Source organism: Microdochium trichocladiopsis (genome assembly GCF_020744255.1).
Source record: "Microdochium trichocladiopsis strain MPI-CAGE-CH-0230 chromosome Unknown B0I36scaffold_2, whole genome shotgun sequence".
Classification (NCBI taxonomy): domain Eukaryota; kingdom Fungi; phylum Ascomycota; class Sordariomycetes; order Xylariales; family Microdochiaceae; genus Microdochium; species Microdochium trichocladiopsis.
The window spans coordinates 653,436-673,828 of record NW_025763545.1 but is presented as its reverse complement, the minus strand read 5'-3'; the positions used below and the strand labels follow the sequence as shown (position 1 = coordinate 673,828).

At 56.4% G+C, this 20,393-nt stretch overlaps 9 protein-coding genes across 9 annotated transcripts; 4 read left to right on the top strand and 5 right to left on the bottom strand.

Moving 5' to 3' along the window:
• Nucleotides 1-167: 167 nt before the first annotated feature.
• Nucleotides 168-1,877, top strand: B0I36DRAFT_380504 (uncharacterized protein). The gene is made up of 2 exons (XM_046160818.1): nucleotides 168-507; nucleotides 571-1,877. Exons 1-2 carry the CDS (start codon nucleotides 249-251, stop codon nucleotides 1,620-1,622), a joined length of 1,311 nt encoding a protein of 436 aa, XP_046016387.1. The 5' UTR covers nucleotides 168-248; the 3' UTR covers nucleotides 1,623-1,877.
• Nucleotides 1,878-2,562: 685 nt separating this feature from the next.
• Nucleotides 2,563-4,434, bottom strand: B0I36DRAFT_313652 (ribosome biogenesis protein Sqt1). Its single transcript, XM_046152655.1, has one exon. It carries the CDS (start codon nucleotides 4,212-4,214, stop codon nucleotides 2,715-2,717), a length of 1,500 nt encoding a protein of 499 aa, XP_046016386.1. The 5' UTR covers nucleotides 4,215-4,434; the 3' UTR covers nucleotides 2,563-2,714.
• A 350-nt stretch (nucleotides 4,435-4,784) lies between these two features.
• Nucleotides 4,785-6,575, bottom strand: B0I36DRAFT_371864 (transmembrane amino acid transporter protein-domain-containing protein; the record flags this gene model as incomplete). The annotated part of the gene is made up of 4 exons (XM_046160059.1): nucleotides 4,785-5,494; nucleotides 5,550-5,665; nucleotides 5,719-6,429; nucleotides 6,502-6,575. 4 exons carry the CDS (start codon nucleotides 6,573-6,575, stop codon nucleotides 4,785-4,787), a joined length of 1,611 nt encoding a protein of 536 aa, XP_046016385.1.
• An 834-nt stretch (nucleotides 6,576-7,409) lies between these two features.
• Nucleotides 7,410-8,064, top strand: B0I36DRAFT_345409 (putative nuclear distribution protein RO10; the record flags this gene model as incomplete). Its single annotated transcript, XM_046156354.1, has 2 exons — nucleotides 7,410-7,608; nucleotides 7,670-8,064. 2 exons carry the CDS (start codon nucleotides 7,410-7,412, stop codon nucleotides 8,062-8,064), a joined length of 594 nt encoding a protein of 197 aa, XP_046016384.1.
• Nucleotides 8,065-9,001: 937 nt separating this feature from the next.
• B0I36DRAFT_63612 (uncharacterized protein) lies at nucleotides 9,002-9,854 on the top strand. Its single transcript, XM_046163132.1, has one exon. The coding sequence runs from the start codon at nucleotides 9,151-9,153 to the stop codon at nucleotides 9,607-9,609; it is 459 nt and encodes a 152-aa protein (XP_046016383.1). The 5' UTR covers nucleotides 9,002-9,150; the 3' UTR covers nucleotides 9,610-9,854.
• Nucleotides 9,855-11,904: 2,050 nt separating this feature from the next.
• Nucleotides 11,905-13,413, top strand: B0I36DRAFT_63596 (high osmolarity signaling protein SHO1). The gene is made up of 3 exons (XM_046163131.1): nucleotides 11,905-12,335; nucleotides 12,407-12,709; nucleotides 12,777-13,413. The coding sequence occupies exons 1-3, from the start codon at nucleotides 12,198-12,200 to the stop codon at nucleotides 13,263-13,265; spliced, it is 930 nt and encodes a 309-aa protein (XP_046016382.1). The 5' UTR covers nucleotides 11,905-12,197; the 3' UTR covers nucleotides 13,266-13,413.
• Nucleotides 13,414-14,380: 967 nt separating this feature from the next.
• On the bottom strand, nucleotides 14,381-14,923 carry B0I36DRAFT_236325 (DASH complex subunit Spc19; the record flags this gene model as incomplete). The annotated part of the gene is made up of 1 exon (XM_046149458.1): nucleotides 14,381-14,923. The coding sequence occupies one exon, from the start codon at nucleotides 14,921-14,923 to the stop codon at nucleotides 14,381-14,383; it is 543 nt and encodes a 180-aa protein (XP_046016381.1).
• Nucleotides 14,924-16,552: 1,629 nt separating this feature from the next.
• B0I36DRAFT_313647 (uncharacterized protein) lies at nucleotides 16,553-16,942 on the bottom strand. The gene has a single exon (XM_046152654.1). The coding sequence runs from the start codon at nucleotides 16,926-16,928 to the stop codon at nucleotides 16,635-16,637; it is 294 nt and encodes a 97-aa protein (XP_046016380.1). The 5' UTR covers nucleotides 16,929-16,942; the 3' UTR covers nucleotides 16,553-16,634.
• A 444-nt stretch (nucleotides 16,943-17,386) lies between these two features.
• On the bottom strand, nucleotides 17,387-19,231 carry B0I36DRAFT_63561 (uncharacterized protein). Its single transcript, XM_046163130.1, has 3 exons — nucleotides 18,933-19,231; nucleotides 18,715-18,841; nucleotides 17,387-18,558 (listed from the first exon to the last, which is right to left on the bottom strand). Exons 1-3 carry the CDS (start codon nucleotides 18,974-18,976, stop codon nucleotides 17,470-17,472), a joined length of 1,260 nt encoding a protein of 419 aa, XP_046016379.1. The 5' UTR covers nucleotides 18,977-19,231; the 3' UTR covers nucleotides 17,387-17,469.
• Nucleotides 19,232-20,393: the final 1,162 nt, after the last annotated feature.

The following is a 20,393-nucleotide window of genomic DNA, read 5'->3' as shown; positions in this document are numbered from 1 at the left end:
GTTGTATGCAAGGGCTGGGCAAGTGACTATCCTCATTGCTACGTTGAGGACCTATACCATGCAGCCTGTGCTTGACGACAAGCTTGCCACGAGGCGTGAGAGAACCATCTCATCCCCAAATTTTATATAAGACAGCGCCCGCCTCTTCCACATCCAAGCCAACTGGACTCATTCACATCAGCATCAGTATCTGACGGAGCTATCTACCTCGGATTTCTTCTCCAGACTTTCTGGCGTCTGTCATCAACATGCTGTTCTCCAAGGTCGGCCTTCTTGTGGCTGTCGCCGCTCCAGGCGCTCTGGCTCACGTGTCCAAGCGCCAGAGCTACCCTTACGACCCTAACACCACCCCGTACTGCACTTGGTGGTACGATGTATACCCTGGCGACACTTGCAGGGACGTAATCAGTGCTTGGGGTGTTTCCATGGCCGACTTTGTGCGCTGGAACCCCTCTCTCACGTCTACATGCGGCAACTTCAAGTCCGGCACGTCGTACTGTATCGAGGGTATGTGATCCATCTCTAGCTCGTCTCCATGAGGAATCGTTTGGCTGACTCTGCTCTCGACAGCTCTCGGAGAGCCCCCGGTCACTTCGCAGCCGCCCACGACGCAGCCTCCCACCACTACCAAGCCTTCTTCGACGACCTCAAAGGCCACCTCGACCTCGACCTCCACCAAGCCCGGCAACGGCATCGAGACACCCTCCCCTGTGCAAGATGGCATCACAGGGTCCTGCAACAAGTTTCACTACGTCGAGACCGGCTCGAGCTGCCAGAGCATCCTGACTAAGTACGGCCTTAACATCGCGACCTTCTACTCGTGGAACAAGGCTGTCGGCTCGCAGTGCGAGAGCATGTGGGCAGAGGTCTATGTCTGCGTCGGTGTCATTGGCGGCACCCCGACCAGCGCTGCGCCCACGACTTCCTCCAAGCCTGGCAACGGCATCGCCACTCCTACTCCTATCCAAGAAGGGATGACTGGCTCGTGCAACAAGTTCACCCTGGTCAAGACCGGCGACACTTGCGACAAGCTTGCCTCCGCCGCCGGCATCTCCACTGCCAACTTCATCACCTACAACCCTGCCGTGGGCAAGGACTGCAGCGGGCTGTGGGCCAATGTCTATGTCTGTGTCGGCATCATCGGCAGTACACCTACCCCGTCCCCGACGACCACTGGCAACGGCATCGCGACGCCCACCCCTACACAGGGCGGCATGATCGGCGACTGCGACAAGTTCGACCTGGTCAAGCAAGGCGAGTCGTGCAGCGCCCTGCTGAGCCGCAACGGCCTGACCATCGCCCAGCTCTACGCCCTCAACTCTGGCGTCGGCAGCGACTGCTCGGGCCTCTGGGCCAACGTGTATGTCTGTGTCCACAAGAAGGGCACGGCCACCACCAAGCCCACCACCACCACCGGCAACGGCATCGCCACGCCCACCCCGACGCAGACGGGGATGGTCAACAACTGCAAGAAGTTCGTCTTTGTCCAGAAGGGACAGACCTGCGAGACCGTGGCCAAGAACAACGGCATCAGCGTCTCCCAGCTCACGACCTGGAACAAGGACTTTGGCTCCACCTGCTCGGGCATGTGGGCCGAGACGTATGCGTGCGTTGGCGTTTAAACGTTAGTCTGGGGCTCTTAGAGTTCTGCCAGGCTCCTAGAATAGATCTACGTGGCATAGAGTTGGCAAAGTTGCCATGGATGTGGTTGGAGAGTGTTTGGTGTTTGGCGGAAGTGAGCAGAGGGCTTCAAAGTACTACACGGTGCGGTTGGAGGAACCCGCCTATTTCGATTCTTTGTACATGTATCTTGCAGCCCAGTTCTCGTTTGGGAAGTAGTGTGATAGACTGGAGAATTGATAAAATTTCTACTGAGATGAATATTGCATCGTTGCTGATCTGGGTCTAAGTTTGGACATCTGGAGAGCAAGGGTTCGGATAGACTTCTAATTGACAACTGCTTCGGCAATTCAGGCTTCGGCTTCACAGGTGTTGGAATACCAGAATGCCAAAGTTCCCCGCGCCTCCAGCATAGCCTTGCAAACAAGTTTTTGCAAGATGTTCGCTGGGCTTTCGAGAAGTTGAACTCTCTGCTCTCGTCCATCCAGGGCATTAGTTCACAACCTGCGAACACATTCAGCCAATTCACGCCGATAGGTCGCGCTAAGACTGTCCTTGTACGAAGTCAAGAGTCTAGTACCTTTGAAACATGATGTGATACTTTGCCCTATGTGAAGCCTCAATGTTCGTCAAGAGTATGCCGTGTTACGGTCCGTCCCATATACACATCTGTGCAAACTTCATATGGCCGCAGCTGCGCGCGGCTGCTCGAGATCGGCTCGCAAACCATGAGATACAGGAGATTGGAAACAATACAAGAGCGATTGAAAGTGCTTGTGCTCTGGAATTGTGGCGGCATCTCGCGCTTCTATACCTCGATATTGGGGTGGGTGGGGGGTGTCAGGCAGGCACTGGGATAAAGATGAGTCTTTGTCAGAGCTACAAGTACGTAAATATCACCTCACATTTGGTCGCTCTTACATGCCAAATCAAGGTCTGCAATCGTTGACAAAACATGAAACACGAGCAGAAATTGAACGCTGACGCTCAGAATCATGGCCTCGACATTTACAAAGCGCCGCAAGCACATCAAATCTACTGGTGTATCATGTTTTTGATATTGTGCCGTATCTATTGAGAAATATTATGCAAGTCTAAGCCTCAAACACAAGGACAACACCATCGTCTCCCGCGGTAACAATCCGCTCACCAGTCGTACCCTGGGCGAAACCCAGCACACCGCCACCCTCGCCATCTCCCCGATGTCCCCTCCATTCCTTGAGGAGCTTGGTGGCGTCGGCGCGGCCCACGGCGCCCGTGCCTGTCTGGCTGCGCGTATCCCACCTCCGCACGACACCGTCCATGCCGCAGCTCGTCAACAGCCAGCCGTCACCAAGGCCCTTGACGAACTCGACCTTCACGACGCCGTGGCCCTCGTGCGCGTCCTCGTTGTACTTGCGCGCCGCGAAGCCGCGCGACGTGTCGTAGACGGCGATGCTGCTGTCCACGCTGCCCGCGGCAAGCAAGCTCTGGGTAGGGGAGAAGCTCAGAGTCTCAATGCTTTCCTTCTGCACCTGTAGATCCGCGAGGATCACACCGCCTTGTCCGCCACTGCCCTGGCCACCCTTGGCCTTCGCCTTGCTCTGCTTACTCGACTGCGGCGCCTGAGCATCACCGCCCAAACGGGGAAGACTGACAATCTTGATGGCGCCCGTCGCGCCACCCACGGCAACCAGGGACGACCGTGGGTCGATGGCGACACTGTAGAGACCGCCCTCGACCTCGAAACGCTGATCTGATCCTGTCAGAGACACCACTGTCTGTCCGTTGTCGTTGGCGAGGCCCTTGCCAGCGGCGACTCCCCAGACATCCCAGACGTGTAGTGAGCTGTCTTCCGAGACCGTGGCAAGCAAGAGTCCATCGCCAGACCACGCGCCAGCTGTGCAGGCGGCAGCATGCATGAAGTATGTCTGCACAATCTGAAGCGGGTTGCTCGCGTCGGAGGCGTCGATGGTATAGACCCAGACGGAACCATCGGAACCGCCCAGCGCGATCGTGTTGGGGTAGTCTTTGGACGGGCAGGCAGATACCCAGTTGATCTCAGGAACCTCTTGCGCCTCGGCGATGAACTTGAACGAGGGCTTGTTCCGGGGGTCGATAGAAACCTGATAGGCTCTGAGCTTGCCGTCGAGGCCGGCAGAGACGAGGTAGTCTCCTTTGGGGTATGTGAACGCGAGCGCATTGATCGAGTCTGTGTGGCCCTCGATAGCGAAAAGTGGAGTGAGCTCGGTGCTCTTCTGTTGTTGCGAGTTGGGATCTGAGTTGTAGCTGGGGGGAAGCACTGGCCTGCCCTCAACGGAGCTTGTGTCGAAGACGTAACCCTTCCCAGGCGCATCGTCGTTGTCGCCCTCGCTGCCGCCAGTCGCAAAGAGCGAGGGTATAGTTGGGTGTTGTGCGATTGTGAAGACGGAGTCCTTGTGCGCATCGAGGTAGGCTATGCTGTCATTGTGCAGGGTGATCTCGATCTGCTCGTCGTCCTCGTCGTCAAGGTCCATGCCGCCCTCGTCCTCAAACTCCTCGAGCGCATCCTCGGCGTCGAGCTCCTCGGGAAGCTCGTGCTCGTCCATGTGATCGTCCTCGCGTGCGCCAGACATGACGTTTGGCTTTCCGTACTAGGTGTCGAGACTGAGTATGGTAATGGTTCGTAATTCCCAGCAGCTGGCCAAGTTCAGTGAATCGTGCGCAAAAATGCCGAGCTGTATTTATTGTACTCCGGGTGGGAAGACTATCTGCACTTTGCCTTCGAGAAGCAGCTGCTTGCTAATCACCTTCAACTTTTTTGTTTCGCAGTGGGGCAACCAGCTTTCTGCATCAAGGTACATCATTACCCCGCGAGCGCGACAGCCCTGGAGGGCAATCGCATTTGCTGACATAAGCAGAACCAGTCACACTTCCCGGAGAACTTTCATTCACCTTTAAATGCTGGTCGGCGATTATCGGATCTCGAACGGAAAATGCTCAATGCTATATTTATGTAGTCTGACTGGTGAAAAGTGTTGATATGCTGGTGTATCTGTGTCGTAACAGGACCACCTGTAGAGTTTGAGTCTTCGTCGATAGCATGCCTGCCAGGCTTGTAATGCAAACTCCGAGAAATGCTCATCAAGAAATCGTTAAAGGCACGGTGTGCCGTCTCCCCGTGGCTACTCTTAAGTTTATGCATTTCAGTGAGCTGATATGCTGCCGAACAAGTTCATACCCAGGCATACAGCCATCACGCAGAAGCCGTATGTCGCCAGAGCGGCAGCGGCCCTCCTAAGGAAAATAGGATCGATGTGATCCATATCCCATCTCCACTTTGTCCGCCAGTGCCATGGAGATCTGGCTGAGCGGCCACGGTGAGCTGCGCTGCCGTTGCTGCGGAGGCTGTCAACGCTGGCCCCTAGAACTCCATCATCAGCCTGATCGTCGTCCTCGACGTCTGACTCGGCTGGGGAGACCGGGTCGTCCTCGTCCTTGGCAAGTCGTTGGTGATGGATTGAATCGGGATCTGAAATCTTGTAGTAGAACAGCCCCGGTAGGATGAAGCTGATGCTGGTACTGCCAGTCGCACCAACGTAGGCAAGCACGCGTTCTAGTGAGGTAACGGACAGAGCGACGGTGTAGCTCAAGACCAAAATGGCAGTACTCAGAAGTGCGAAGCGCAGTTCTGACATGGCAGCACCAGACCCATGATCAGAGCGCCCAGCGGCGGGTAACAAGGGCCCACGGCCCGGCGAGTTTGATCGGTTAGCAGCGCCAGATACTGCACTTGGCCTCCATCTCAGAACTGCGTCAACGGACGCGCGGCAAGGGTGCACCTGCAAGGGGACAGAGAATGTGACGAGGACTACAATGGCGGCCTTCGCAATCGTGGAGGCAATGGAAGCCGGGTCTACGGCGCATTAGCTTCTGCAAGGCATGGCTTTCAGGATCACCAGGTAACTCACATTGTCCTACGATATTAGACGCGACATCGTTCCCAAAGGTCAGATATCCGGTAACTGCTACAAGGCAATACACTCCAGCGGCGGAGCCGATGCTTGATGAAATGACGCCCATGATTCTGCAATGTTGTCAGCTCACAAGTTGTTTCTCTTTCGATGATTTGATGCGTACCTTGCGGGCGTATTTTGATCGAGTTCATTCAGAATCGAAAACATGTTCTGGTGGCAAGTGTACGCGAACACCACAACGGGAAGACTACTCAAAGCCTCTACGGGGCCTCCCCATGAGATGATCCTGACTTTCTCTCGTGGGGCCAGGGGGTCAGTTGCGAAATGGTAGACAACGAGTATGATGAGGTATCCGATGGCGATCAAGGCTACCACGCTGGTGTACTTCAGCGAGTCCAGTCGACGCAGGAAGCATAAAGGAATGATGATGAGCATGAAAGCCGTAATCCAAAAATTGCGGTTCATGAGGAACGCCACCTCGACCGCCCGACTGCTGAATCCTTCGGCCACGCCCGGCATCAGATCGCCAATGATGATCATGTATGAGATGCCGACGCCAAAACACTTGATTGCTATCGCGGCATCAAAGATGACCGCAGCATTGGGATATGTCAACTGAGAGAGCGCGAAGAATGAAGCCGAGCCACGGTCCAGATATCGTGAACATCGAGACTGTAGATACAGGCCGAAGGCTGATGTGAAGCCGGACCATAGAATGACGACGACACCGAGCAAGATGCCGAAATGAGACATAGCCGATGGCATGGCCAGCGTGCCGGCGCCGATGATGGTGTTCAGTAGGTTGACGATGCAGCTAATCATCGTAGCTGATCCAATGTGTGCGTCTTTCTGGTGGTTCCGAACTCGTCGCGCTCTGTAATGCAGGGAGAGGTCAGCACGGCGCGTGTAAAGTAACGGTGATGGGGAACTTCATAGTCGGCCATACCTGGTCATGTCGGGCGATGATGAGGGAGCGGGTGCGCCAGGTTGCGCATCCGAGATGGAGGAATAGTTCGGCATAACAGCCACGACGGCCAGGCTCGCAACAGCCTAGGTGCGCAACAACGTGGTCTGCGGTCGGTTATGTTTGCTGCGCGCTGTCGTGCGATGACGCGCTGTCGCTACTCTCGCGGTCAATTCGCCCTTGGAGGCCTGTCGTGTATGACAGCCCGCTCTAAGCCAAGCGAGCTGCCTGTTGTGGTTGGGGGTGCTCGTGAGATGCCAGGTGGCGCTCTTCCACAGGGTGTAGCCGGTCAATGGAGCTCCGACTTCGACCTCTATGTAGAAGATCGAAGAAGACAGGAATTCCGAGGTAGCAGCGCTTCGAGATGTCGTCGAGGGTCGTGGTGGTGCAGGCGATGAAGCAGGCAACAGGGTTTAGGCTGGCTTCTCGTATTGAAGGCGAATGGTGTTGGTGGTCTCCAGGGTTGCCGCTGATCGTCAGACCCAGACGTCAGAGCGGCTGAGAAAGGTGTGCCCAAGCCGCCATGGTGGGGCTGTCCGTGTAATATTGGCGAATTAGAAATGCAGACAGGGGGCGGCTAGCACTGTTAGGGATGCGAGCCAGTGACAACAACGCGGCTGCGCAATCGGGGGTTGCATTCCAGTGCTCCCATCTTTCACGATCTTCAAAACAGCAAACCAACGCCGCCACAGAATCTCAAGACACAGGCCAAAAATAGACACGGCCAAGAGCATTGTCCCATTATACGGCTTCGCTGATATAATCAACTTCGGCCTTCCACTTCGGAATAACAATCCCTCCCAACTCTCGATACTGCTCCAGCGACAACAGTCCTTCGAAAACTGGGGTACACCCGCCCGCCTCCACGAGGGCTCGTTCTTTGCTTCAGTATGGCCTCGGAAATTGACGAAACGACGCTGGAAACCATATCGCTACTCGAAGCTCGCTTGTTGAGAATAGAGCACCATCTATACGGGCACACTACGCCTCAGAACAAGAACACAGCAGCCCGCAGCCTCCGCGAACTCGAGCACCGCTTCCGCAAGATCACGCAGGACGTCCATGTCTACAATGAGCTTCTCAAGATCTGTAAGAAGACATTCGATTCTTTGGCTCAAAGATCTTGCCACCGCTAACCATAGAATGCTAGATAAATCATACCCCGATCTCTTCCACTCACCGAACCCGTCGGAGCCACCCTCACTGCTCTCACCCGATGCCATTCGCGCAATCGTCCTTGCCTCCGCCGCTTCATACCCCGCGACCGCATCCTCACTGACCGCCATCAACGACACACCAATTCCCGACCCAGCTTTGAGCGCTGCCCTTGTTGCGTTGATCCCACGGATGAAGGCTGTTGAGGCGACACAGCTTGCTCAGAACGCCGAGATCGCGGCTTTGCGTGCCCAGAGCGAGCTCGTACTCAGACAGTGGTACGAGCGCGGTGTCATGGGCTACTCCAATTTTCTTGCTGGTGTGGAGGACCGCATGGAGGTCGTGGAGCGCGACATTCGGAGAATCGAAAGAGCTCAGGAGGAGGTTTGAAAGACGCCCGCAATCGGGCGTCAGCTGCAGCCATCGAGGAAAATTGATCCCAGACGTAGGCATTGTACGCGGACATCTGGACTACCGGGCAGCTTTTGCACAAACCCTTCAGCGGGTCATGCTTGAAATAACAGCTATATCAGACCCATCACCGAGGTTTGCGTCATCGAGCCATCGACGAGCATCTCACCGAAGCACCCGACACTGTGGTTATCGCCATCCGCAGGCACTGAGGCGGACTCAGCACAGTCCCAGCTGAGCGATCAAGGCGGCTTGCCACGCTTGTACGTGAGCTTGCCTGCGTGCCATGCTCTCGGGTACCACCACATGTTGCTACCTGCCAGGCACTGAGACGATGCTGCTTCGAGGCATAAGCGACCTTGGCGCAATCACATGACGATTCCAGTTGCGTCTATAGCCTGGGCTCGATTCACTTGCATTGTGTCAATGGCGCAGTGGTAGCATTTCAAAAGGTTCTTGCACAACGGTAATGTTCTAAGCATACGGCCTTTGCTATACAGGCTAGTACGCTTGACGCTAGAACATTTGACTGTTCTATCGTTCGGCCGCAAAGCAGCACACTGGGGCATTATGATTACTTTAACTGGAACCGGTCAAGTAATTCCACGGTCTTGTAGCCACAAAGTCTGGGCCGGTGGTAAATTATGTGGAGGTTGTTGTGCACCATACCGGTAGTGCATGAGGTCCTAACTAGACTGGCATTACGCCACGCTTGCCTGTACACAACCTTGGAAATTGGAACAGACCAGGTACCAATACCAGTACTCAGGTTCTTAGCGCACTACCGCATGTGCACCGTAGGCCTACACCGGACTCCGGCTTGATGGATAGAGTTTGCAAATAACCAAGCGTCGGCAAACTCTCCTTCCCACTTCGCGTGCTTCTTGCTGAGCTGCATGTTGATATTCCGCAACGCAAAACGACAAAGCCCCATTGTTCGCCAAGACCCGTGGCGGGCACACCGTTCACGAAGAGATCCAGCAAGCGAGTCACCGGTGGCTGGCATGGCTGGGCACACCAGAAAAGCAAAACGAGCAAGGACCATTTCAGTCAGGCTGAAGCAGAATGGACGACGATCGCCAGACCACGGCCCCGTATGCACGCACTATAATACCGGCGGGTTCTATTGCGGTGTATGAAACAGATGGAAGAAGAAACGAGGAGCCACTTCAAGAAGTCTGCCTCGAGATTGTGCATGTCTTGCGTGTACGCTCGCAAACCTCGTCAGAACAGGACCGGGGACACTGGCATTGCGCTTGTGCCCGTGTCTCGGTTTCTTTGTCTTGCTTTCCTCTGACCACTCGCAACCTCACTGGCCTGCCTGTTTCGAGATGCATTGCCTTCATCCGCACGAACACTTGCCGAAGCTTGCTCACTCCTGTAACCAGGGGGAACTGTTTCCCGTCGTGTTTCTTCCTTTGGGGATGCAGCAGGTGGATGAAGACGCATGACCGTGCGCAGCCAGCAGCCCTAAGAGCCTCTCGCCTAATGCTCTGTACCCTCCACGCATCTGCCGGCAGATGACGGAACGCCGTTATGATGGCAGCACGGCAACAAGCCTCGCGATCAAACCCGCCATCTTTCGCGTGGGTTGCTGCTGGGATTAAACGTGGCCCCGGACGCAGGGGCCTCGGCGGAGTCGAGGCTTCGGGTTTCAGAAACGCCAAAACGGGTCTCCAGGCCCGTGTGGGCTGCCTTCAGCGAGTCAAGGACCGGGGACCAGTTGTCAGTTGGGGGTCCGCCCCATGCAGCTCGACTCGGTGCAAGAGCTGCTCTGCCGAAACCTTGCTGCCCACGTTTCAGACACTGGGCAGTCCATCCCGTGGACCTTTGACTCACGTTTCAGCATCTGTTGAAACGGATCTTAGGAAGTGATCGAGAGATGTCATCGTGCGCGGTCAACCACGTGAGCAGCTCCGGAGTGGCTGAAGCTGGTACACTTTCCTCATGTCGAGCCAGCATGGATTGTAGCTTGAGCCCGGGCAGAGCGGGTTTCTAACGACTAGTATGTATCTATGCGCATTGGCAATCTAACGTAGGTTTATCAGCATCCGTCGATGCCTTGCTCTTCGGCTTATCTGTAGGCAGTCTGCGAGAAATCGACGCTTTATACATCCGTAGAGCATCTCTTGGTTGAATGTTCAGATGCTCCGTAGTAGGTCTCGGGACAAGGTAGTGTAGTGTTCCTGGAGCACCATGGCGTACACAGATCTGGATTTCGACGATGTTCCTTTCGTTACTTGGCATTGACTGTCAGTCTTTGCCATGGGGCATCTCAGGCATGGCAACATAGCGAGTCCCAATATGTCAGTTGTGCCGTACTTAGTTCGCAGGGTTACAGCGTCCCGGCCGACACCATGAACTGGCAGTTGTCAGTGATGTCTGTCCCCGCCTGCCAGCCAGCCATCTGGCCTGATACTGGCCGTCCGACCAGGATGGCCCCAGGCGTGCCAAGCAGCACCCCCCCCCCCCGGTACTGTACCCGTTGGGTGGCCTTTAACTTGTCGCCTATGGTGCCTGGATCGTGGCCTAGGGACATTAGCGGCTGGTTCCCGTCAGCCAGAGCCAGCCACTCCTGTCGCTGTCGCAGCAGCTGGGCTTGGCCGGGCTCTCCACATTTCATTTGCGATGTGCTGGCTGAGAGAGATGGCGCAGATCGTGGGGGCAGAGCCGTGCCACCACGGTGGGAGATCTACCTGGCTTTGCTCTAGCGACGCGCCATTTCGACAGTGCCGGGCCAGACGAGGTTGAAGGAGCGCAGGAGAAGCAAGATCAATGGCTGGCACAATGCCTCTTCGGGACTGGATCCTTGAAGCAGATTAGGTAGCTGGTCAGCGACGACAGGTCTGGGATGCTCCTGCAGGGCTGCCTGCCTGCGCCTCGTTGGCCCCCTGGTCCGTAAGCGGCTGCATGTTCGCTCTCTCGCTCGCCCGTACCAGACCAAGACGGCACCTCGAGAGCCGCTGCACCGCACCTGCAGCCCACCAGCCCTAGGTAGGTGCTTCCCTGTCCATCCCTTTCCTCCTCCCAGCTCCTCCTCCCTTTAGTCTTGCAGCACAGCACGCGCGTGTCCGTCCTCCCACCCACCGATTCGCAGGCGCCTCGCTCCCCATACCTGCATCTTTCTCGTCTTGTTCGACCGATCAGACAGCCATTCGTTCTCTTCCCTTGCCAGCAGTCTTTCTTCACGGCCCTCGCCGCCTCCCATTCGTTCCCTTCTTCTCGTCTCCGCTTCGTCGCCCGCCTTCCTTCCCAATCCTAGGTGCCTCGTGTCCTGTCGTCCACCAAGACCTCTCAACCAGCGCCATCCTCTTGTTCCAAAGGTACGTGCTGCCCCTTTGGCCGATTGCCCACGATCTGTCCTCGAACCCAAGAGCTGCGAAAAGACTGCCTATCTTGTCCACGTACTGCTGGTTGGTGGCTGTGGTGTCAGGGGTCGGTCAGCCCAGCTGCAAACCACGCACACCCACCCACCCAGGCAGAGACAGTTTGGAGACAGCGCAATCCTCGCCCCCAGCCGCCTGAACCTGCGACACTGAGGAAACCGCTTGTCCTGGCTCTTCCGCCCGGCTTCCGCCCCTCCCGCACCCAGCCAGTCTTCTGTCCTTCAACACGCCTCCTCCAGCACACCTCCACCGCTTTGCACAAACCACCACCATCATCCGGCTCTGGTCATCCCCAATTCCTTTCGAACCCTACTAATTCCCCCGCAATCAGTGCTCGTCGCTGCCTTCCTGCCTCGTCGCACGCACGACCGTCTTGCACGACTCCTTTCTCAGCCGCCTGACACGCAGTGCGTGGCTTTGCGTCAGTCTTGCCCGTGGGAGACCAGACTGCGACGCATTCGACAACCCGTCATCGACGCCAGTCCTTCCCTTTCCGGTCACGACCTATCTACATTCTCCTCTTGCAGATTTCCTTCTTGAAGCGACATCACGACACTTCCGCGACTGCTCTGCTTTCACCACATCCGCCGTTATTATTGCTGAGCCTTGCGCCAAGCGCCCCGTACCAACTCGTGGGACATCATTCCAGCTTGACACTTGTCCTAGTCGCACCGCGAAGCAGTCACGTCCGGCGCACACGCGACGACTTTTCCTCACTACCCTCTGATGCCCTACTACGGCTCTGTGCGCTCGCCTTCGCTAAAGAAAATGGACAACTCTCGTATGGGCTACGGCCGCAAGCGGATCAGCCTTGACAACATCATTGGCGATCCTTTTGCGCTTGCAACAACATCCATTGCCATTGTAAGAGCTCGTCCGTGGAACTGCTGCCACACCTGACTAGGTTTACTGACCATCGGTACCCAATTACCTAGCTCGCGTGGATCATCGCATTCATCAGCTCCATTGTAGCCCAGGTCACGCAAACTACGGAGCTCAAAGAGAAGGCCCCATTCCAGTCATTCACATGGTGGGCGGTGGTGTATATGCTCTTTGAGGTCATCGGAGTCACGGTCGTGATTGCCGCCGATGCTATCCAGACATACCACGTTGCCATCGTCGGATACGTCGCGTGCGGGCTCGTCCTTACCACCTCTGCCGTCAACAGCGTCATCTACTCATCGATAGGCGCTCGGCAGGCTGCTTCAGCCGGCTTTATTCTCCTTTCGGTCGTCAACGTAAGCATCACACTCAAAACACTAAACGTGATAACAATACCGAACCCATATTAATATTTCTGCACAGGTGCTTTGGATCTTCTACTTCGGCTCGGCCCCGAGCGCTGTCGCTCGCGCGTACATTGACTCGTTTGCTCTTCAGAAAGATTCCACCATGAACCGCAACACCATGGCCGGCGGATACGGTGTTCGACCGCAGACTTCGACGTCCCACCAGCCACCCCAGATGTATACCACGTCAGCACAGCTCAACGGCTTCGAGAATCCGTCGCCCGCATTCAACAACAGCCGCCCAGCCAATGCATCGCCCGGCTTCCAGCCCCCGGTTCAGCAGTCTGCGAAGCCGACTGACCCCGAGATCGCCGCGCCCACCGAGTACCCGTACCGTGCCAAGGCCATCTACAGCTACGAGGCCAACCCGGATGACGCCAACGAGATTTCCTTCTCAAAACACGAGATTTTGGAGATTAGCGATGTCAGTGGCAGGTGGTGGCAAGCGCGGAAAGAGAACGGCGACACAGGTATTGCGCCAAGCAATTATTTGATTCTGTTATGATTGAAGACGAAGCTCCCACAGCATTTCGCCAATCATCATATCACGGCATTGAAGTGAATGGGGGGAATGCGCCAACTTCCTTTCAAATCGACGTACAAAAGACATGAACGCATAGGGCTTTCAAAGACAAATGTCTGACGGAGTATACTGGATCCTTTGATTTTCGCGTTGGGGCATGGGGATATAGTGCTTTTTTCTGGGTGCAATTCTTGTTGATTACTCTACTTCTCTCAGCTTGGCTTTCCATACGCCAAAGCGGCCAGCTGGTCATTGTTTCTCTTTCATGTTCAATTTTTCTACGCATCTGCTTCGCAGTGGCCAGTGATTAGAGGGGCTTGTGGAAGTTCTTGGCTACTCTGGGCCACAGGTTGCCTTGCGCCCATACGGGCCGCCGTCACTCGCGTGATGCTTAGCCGAATAAGGTGAGCAGAGACACCGAGCTCAACAGCAGCCGTGCTCATGCGAATCTGGTATGCGAGATGAAAAGACAAAATACTCCCAAAGCGAGAGCGTGCCATATCACCCGTGAGTGCCATTGACTTGAATCGGACATGTGCTGCATGGCGGGTGACGAATCCCATCGAACGTCGACAATCCTAGGTCGCGAGACTTGGTTGACACTGCCCGTGTCCAGGCAATGTCTTCACCATGCAGGTTCGAGGTGGTCTGATCTGTCCAACGGATGACGTCGCCTTGTCCAGACTCAGATTGATACTCAGTTGGCTTTGATGCTCGTACGTGAAGGTGGCTCGAGACTCCATTCCGCAGCCGTTAGATAGTGCAGCCGATCAGTGGCGCGCAAGCCGTTCTGGATAGTTCGTGACCAAACTAGAGGCAGATGATACGACGTGATGGTGCGTACATGATGCCAAGATTGGACTGTGCCCGCGAGGCCCCGGGCACCGTAAACGTGATGCTGCTGGACGATGACGTCTGGGAATAAATGCGGGCCGCCCATGATCATGGTGCGAAGTTCCGCATTCCCCCTGCCCCAAAGGCCTGCCGAGTGTGACGCCCTTCGGTCACAGCCGGTCGTAATGTGTGCGCAATCTCCTGTGCGTGTGTGCGTGAGAGCAGCACGACGACGACGACGGCGACGACGGCCGCCCGCTTAATCAAGCCTGGTCGAGCCGCTTCCTCAGCTCGCGCTCCTTCTGCAGCACTTGAAGCTCCAGCCTCTCGACACTGTACTTGAGCGCCTCCTTGCGCTGCCGCACCACGCGAGCGCGCAGCTTGGCATCGGCATCGAGCCGTGCGTTCGTCTCTCGCGAGTTCTTGTGTCGGCTCCCTGCCCCATCAGCACCACCGCCGCCGCCACCGCTATGGGCAGCCCTCTCCTCCTGGCGCAGGCGGCCGGCCTGCAGGTCCGCGCGGGCCTTGAGCCCCTCGACGCGCCGCTCGATGCGGGCGTTCTCGTTGTCGACGCGCTCGAGCAGGGCCGCGATGGCCGGGCCGATCTCGTCGCGCAGGCTGGCCTCGGCGGCGGCGAGGGCGGGCTGGGGGATCAGCTCGTAGTGGCGGACGGACTTGAGGACGGTGGTGAGGCGGGGGAAGTTGGCGACGCCCTGGCCGAGGGTGTCGACAGAGTTGCCGAGAAAGGAGAGGCTGGTGCGCAGGGACGAGACGCAGTCGCCGTAGGTGGACGTCGTGGATGCCATTGGATGGGCTGGCTGCTCGTTTGCTGATGTCTCGGTTGAAAGTAGCACGCGGGCCTTGCTGGGAGGGGGGGTCGTGTAGATGGTGTTGTGTGTGCAATATACTTTGCAATAGCGGTTGTGCTTGAGCTTTTTCGTGTTCGCTCGTTTCGAGGTCAGTTGTTCAAGAGGTCGAGAGTGGGTTGTGTGTGTGGGTGTGTGTTTATTTACATGGGCGTTGCGAGCGGAGGGGCAATGGTTGGGGTCGCGGGCCAGGCCGCACATCTCGCATACAACTTGCCTGAGTTGTGGCTGGAACCGCATCAACATCAACACCAACAGCAGCAACGCGTTTCAAACCCTGCAATCCGCTCATGGCTTTGAGTTCTTTGGATAGCTGGCTTATTTATTCATCTATGCGCCATACATGAGGCCGTCACTGCTGCACTGAGTTGACGAGAACAGTCTCGCATACAATGAGACCCCTTCGGCACTTTAGAGGTCCAAAGATTGGTAAACTATTTAAGTAGACTGGCCTGGCAGGTTCACGTAGAGACTCGCTTTTGCTCTGTATTTGGCTGCGGTGACGGAGCATCAAACTGGGCAGGATTGAGGCTGGTTGGCGAGTCGATTGCGCCTCCCACTTTCCTCAACTGCCCACGCCCGCCCGTTGACATCACACGCCACTGAGTTCAGCTTGATTGCTATAAAATGCTCTGGGCCTTTTCCCCTTCGCATTGTAATGTAAAGCACTAATTCACAAGCCACGTATATTACCATTCTTACTCTACACGACTTTGCGGTTCGTGGCCAGGCATCCGTCAGAGAGCTGCATCTGGCCCATCATTCTTCCGCCCAGCATTCCTCACTTACAGCTCACGGCACCCTTGAGCCACGCCAGTTATCTCCCAGATCTACAAATCCACTCTGCCGAGTGGAAGTGCCGTCTCGTGCCGCAGGCATCGCAAAGGCATCAACTGGACTCAAGGCATCAACCCCGCCGAATCCCCCTTCCCCTAGGAGTTTGTCCAAGTGCAAGTGCCGGCAAGTCCCCGGAGGAACACAGGCACTCAGTTCGCTTCGCCCACGAACATGACGGCGCTCTACAAGCACGAATGGAGGTGCAGTTTGCGTGTCCAATCCATGTTGGGCATCCCCTTTCGCGGACCAGACAGTGTTGTCGATCAGAAGTCCTCCGCCAGCCAGCCTCACACGCCCCCTTGGCCAACTTCCCCAGGGCACGTTTGCCTCTCCATCTTGTCGCCTTCCGCGAGCGCGCACGTCGAGTCATCCGCCATGTAGGGGTATGTTCACCTTGGCTTGTCCTGCCGAATCACCATTCAAATTGCTGACCCTTCGTGACACAGAATCTCCTACGGGACGTCGGCGGCTCGTCAGACATAAGAGCTCAGGCACGCCTCCGCTACGAGCTCTCTCTCCTCTCGCGTTCTCTGCGTTCATCATATCGCCACTGCAAAGACATTGCCGCCTTGGATTCAGCCTTGCTGCAGTCCCGCCGCAAGCATTCGCCATACCATCCGGTCCAGCCAGAAGAGCTGCTTAAGATGTACGCTCAGCTCGACTTTGTGAGGTCATCATTGCGGTATTCCGCACAACTCGTCATCAGGCGGCAGCAACACGCCAGCAGCGCCCCGCCTGCTATTGTTTGGACTCCGAGCCCAACTCAACTGGCAGCTCAGATCGGCCACCTTACCGGAGATGGTGGCGCCCAAGGTCAGAACACGTTCGCACTTGATGAGCAGGCCATGGCGATGAACGGCAATCTAGACGAGGTAGCGTACAGGAAAATGTTGGAGCAACAGCGCCGTATCAAGCGTGAATATGCGTCAGTCGAGAATGGAGCCCCAGGTCTTTGTGACAGCCAGAGCACTGACGGTAGCCACCTGGAGGATGTGCGAAGTCCCAGGCACCCGATTCTGGGGCAAGCTTTGGATGCTAAGGTTGTAGGCATCGGTAGGCTCGCAGTGCGTGCGGACGAGGAAGGTGTTACTCCTGAGCTTGAGAACATGGCTCCGTGCCCACAGAGCATAACATGTTCACCATCTTGATGTAGGGCGGAGGCGTTCAGGGGCCACGAGTTGTTGGTAACAGAACAACCACGATAGCGTGGACGAGCAAAGGCTGCTGCTCAGTGATATGTACTTTCTCAAAGACGTCGTATGCTTCTCATATCACCGAGAATACAGTCTTGCAATGCTGCACGTCCATGTCAAAAGGTTTCGCAGAATGTTCACCGCAATTGGAGTTCTCGAGTGACAACGAAACGAGCGTGTTTTGTTTGCTCAAAGGAACCTATCTGATACATGTACAACCGTGTCCAATCCGGCAATGTCCGCAATGTCCAGGAAATCTTACTTTCTGCTCATCTGAGATACTCCGCTGATCCCCAAGCGAGGGCTCTACCAGAGAATCCTCTCTCTCTCTCTCTCGCCTCCTTTAAGCCGGTACAGGAAGTCCCGACGACAACCTCCCACTGCCGCCGCTCCCGAACCCAAGGCCCCCACTGCCATACCCAGTACTCCCGTTGACAACGCTGCTCGTCCGACTACTCACACTCCCACCACCGCCGCCGTCGGCAAACCCATTGACCCCCCTCCGCTTGCACCTCCGCCTGCTGCGCCAGCACCTCCGCCGCCGCCGTGCAGAACCATCAGCAGATCAAAGCTCAGCTCCAGCCCGCGAATCACCTCCCTGACGTCCGCCCGGCCGAGCAGCTCGCCCTGGTGCGCCTTGATGGCGTCCAGCACGGCGTCGCGCAGCCGGCGGTCCTCGCGGGCCGTGTTGGTGTACGCCTCGCGCGTGGCGGCGAGGAAGTCGGCCGACGACCAGTGCGTGTGCAGGTCGGCGGAGAACTTGTGCGCGGAGAGGGAGCGGAGTCCCGCCACGGTGTATTTTGTGGCGAGGGCGTAGACGCGGGCGTGGATGGTCAGGTTCGGGGACGGAGATTGGGGTTTGGCTCGTTCTGTGGTGGTGTTGGTAGCTGTAGTGGTGATGATATCGTTGTTGTTGCTGTTGCTATTGGCGTGATCAGGATGAGGAGGCTGTTGTCCATTGATAACATGAGTACCAGCAGCCACCGGTTCGTTAGTCGCCCCGGGGCTCATGGTCACGACATTGTTGTTGTTGCCATTCACTGCCTCTGTGCTGGCAGTGACCCCGTTGGTGAACAGAGATGGAGATACAACCTCGGCTGCTCCGAGTGACGACGAAGACGCCGTTGTCAGAGACCGCTGCTTCTTCTTCCTCGCCTTCTTGGACAGCTTCACGGCCACATCGTCGGAAGCCTCTTTCGGGCTGCCGTTGATGCTACCGTTGGTGATGAAGGCCTCTTTCTCGATCGAGTACTCCGGGACGCCCGACGTTAGCTTGACGCCACCAGCCGGGTCGTCTGTGCTTGCGGCCGCAGTGACGAAAAGGACACTACCCTTGTTGTCCGTCGTGGCTGTAGGTGGAGAGTCTTGTTCTGGGTGGTGGCTTTGAAAGCCATTAGTGTGGATCTGCTCCTCTGGTGCTGTCGTAGCTGAGAGGTTCATCTCATCCCCGGTCGCGATATGGGGATAGTCGAGGTGGTAGAGGTAGTAGAGAAGAAGCCTGACGGCCTGGGGGTCGTCTTCGGAAAGGTCGATGTGCTTTTTGCTCTGCGTAGACCACAAGTCAACATTCAGAGGTTCCGTCTGGAACCTGGCAGGAGACGACCTTCGTCGTCGGGGCCCAGGAACAGTCGCCGTGCCAGCCGAAAGCTCGCAGCTCGACTTTCAAGCTCTTGGGAAAAACCAAAACGATGCGAAACTTACTTCACCATGCCCCCCGTGTAGCTCCCTGAGCTTCGGCGCGCGCGGGTACACGACCGCCTGGTGGACATTGTGCTTTTCTTCGCCACAAGTCACGACCAGATCCGAGAAGTCGGCAGAGTCATACAGCCTTGAGTGCAAATACAAGCGTCAGCTTTGGCTCTCAAACCAGAGCCGCGCGGGCTGTCTCTCTGAGAACTCAGGTGGTCCCCGATACTCACCCCTTCAGCGAGCCGAGCAATTCCTCAACGTATGCCGAGCTCATGACGCCTTGTTTGACTGGATCGACTATAGGTAATGTCTGACGAGACTTGATGCTATGAGGTCCTCAAATCGTGCGGTACCCTGTTCCAAGGTTGTCAGGAGCTCGATCCAAGGAAAGCAGATCCGTAGTCGTGAGATATCATGTGAAGGTTGAATTCTCCTTTTACAGCCACTACCAAGGCATTTATACCATATGCGATGAACCAAAGAAGGAAACCCGCGGCCAGACATGCGTGATTCGGCCAGCACAGCCTGACTCCAGATACTGTACATATCCGCCTTGGTCAGCTACCAAGTCTCCACGATTCATATGAGCTCGTCTTCTCGCGGAACATGCTGCATCGGGCAGCAACAAGAGGGAAGCCAAGACGGCAAGGCTCCCGCAGTGCTGCTAGCCTCTGCACTTGGCTGTGACTTCTGCACTTGCGGGTGATGGTGTTTGGTGAAGGAGGATGTTGTGCATCCTGCTGTGTCACCCACCTTCCCCAATCTTCTCCGCACTTCAGGCGTCAGGGAATCGTGTCTGGCCCAGAACTTCTCTCATGGCGCACAGTGTCAGATATACCCGATTTGACATTGGGACCTTCCATCTGGAAAGGAAGCATGTGCTGTGCAGCGCGGCTGGAGCTGAGGAGTTGAGAAACGAGGCACCCGAAGCTGGTCGAGGACTTTGGCTTTGGTCGTGCTTCATTCACACCACGGGGACAATATCGATGGATTCAAGGGTCAAGGCTGATGCCCACCAAATCCCGAGTAGCGGGCTGTAGGTCCGGGCCGTGAAAAAAAGGTTACTGCTTGTTGACGTCGATTAACAAGATCTGATACTTCGATCTCTCTCTTCGGCAACAGATGAGCAAATGTCTTATTGGGGGAAGAGGGGGAAGAGTAACACAACACCACCACCACCAACCATCCCCCACTCGCAAGGCTCCCAAAGCACCCCTTTAATGCATTACTTTCGCTCAGAACACGGCCAACAACGGAAGCGCGTAAGTTGTACAGCCTTTCTGCAAGCCGAAGGAGGGGGAATTGGCACTCACATGGACCGAGAAACGCCACAGAGAGACGTGGCACCAGACGCCTCCGCTCCCCGCCGCGTAGACCCAAGACCGAGTTCCTGCACCGCATTGCATGATGCAGCAGCAAGCAAGCATGCCACACCACCACCACCACCACCACTCCATATATATATCTCCAACTCTTCTCTCCGCCCCCGGGAAGCGTACCCGCCCGAGTGTGCCTTCCTCTCAGCCTATCCATCATCCCCCTTCTCCCTTTCCTTTCTTTTTCTCTCCGTCCACTCGGACCCAGCTTGGAAACGGGGAGTCGGCGTAGAGTGACGTGCAGAACAGCCAGCCAGCCAGCCAGCAACCTCGCGCGGACAAAGCCAGCCTGAAGCCTGGGCAATCCTTGTAGGA

Excerpts from the sequence above, each read along its gene's own strand:
- B0I36DRAFT_63561 (XM_046163130.1), bottom strand. The coding sequence starts at position 18,976 with ATGAGCTCGGCATACGTTGAGGAATTGCTCGGCTCGCTGAAGGG. Across the intron at positions 18,842-18,932 it reads TTGCTCGGCTCGCTGAAGGG|GCTGTATGACTCTGCCGACT; the intron begins GTGAGTATCGGG and ends TTTGCACTCAAG. Across the intron at positions 18,559-18,714 it reads TACACGGGGGGCATGGTGAA|AGCAAAAAGCACATCGACCT; the intron begins GTAAGTTTCGCA and ends TGGTCTACGCAG.
- B0I36DRAFT_380504 (XM_046160818.1), top strand. The coding sequence starts at position 249 with ATGCTGTTCTCCAAGGTCGGCCTTCTTGTGGCTGTCGCCGCTCCAGGC. Across the intron at positions 508-570 it reads CACGTCGTACTGTATCGAGG|CTCTCGGAGAGCCCCCGGTC; the intron begins GTATGTGATCCA and ends TGCTCTCGACAG.
- B0I36DRAFT_313652 (XM_046152655.1), bottom strand. The coding sequence starts at position 4,214 with ATGTCTGGCGCACGCGAGGACGATCACATGGACGAGCACGAGCTTCCC.
- B0I36DRAFT_313647 (XM_046152654.1), bottom strand. The coding sequence starts at position 16,928 with ATGTTCTCAAGCTCAGGAGTAACACCTTCCTCGTCCGCACGCACTGCG.
- B0I36DRAFT_63612 (XM_046163132.1), top strand. The coding sequence starts at position 9,151 with ATGGACGACGATCGCCAGACCACGGCCCCGTATGCACGCACTATAATA.
- B0I36DRAFT_63596 (XM_046163131.1), top strand. The coding sequence starts at position 12,198 with ATGCCCTACTACGGCTCTGTGCGCTCGCCTTCGCTAAAGAAAATGGAC. Across the intron at positions 12,336-12,406 it reads CAACAACATCCATTGCCATT|CTCGCGTGGATCATCGCATT; the intron begins GTAAGAGCTCGT and ends CCAATTACCTAG. Across the intron at positions 12,710-12,776 it reads TTCTCCTTTCGGTCGTCAAC|GTGCTTTGGATCTTCTACTT; the intron begins GTAAGCATCACA and ends ATTTCTGCACAG.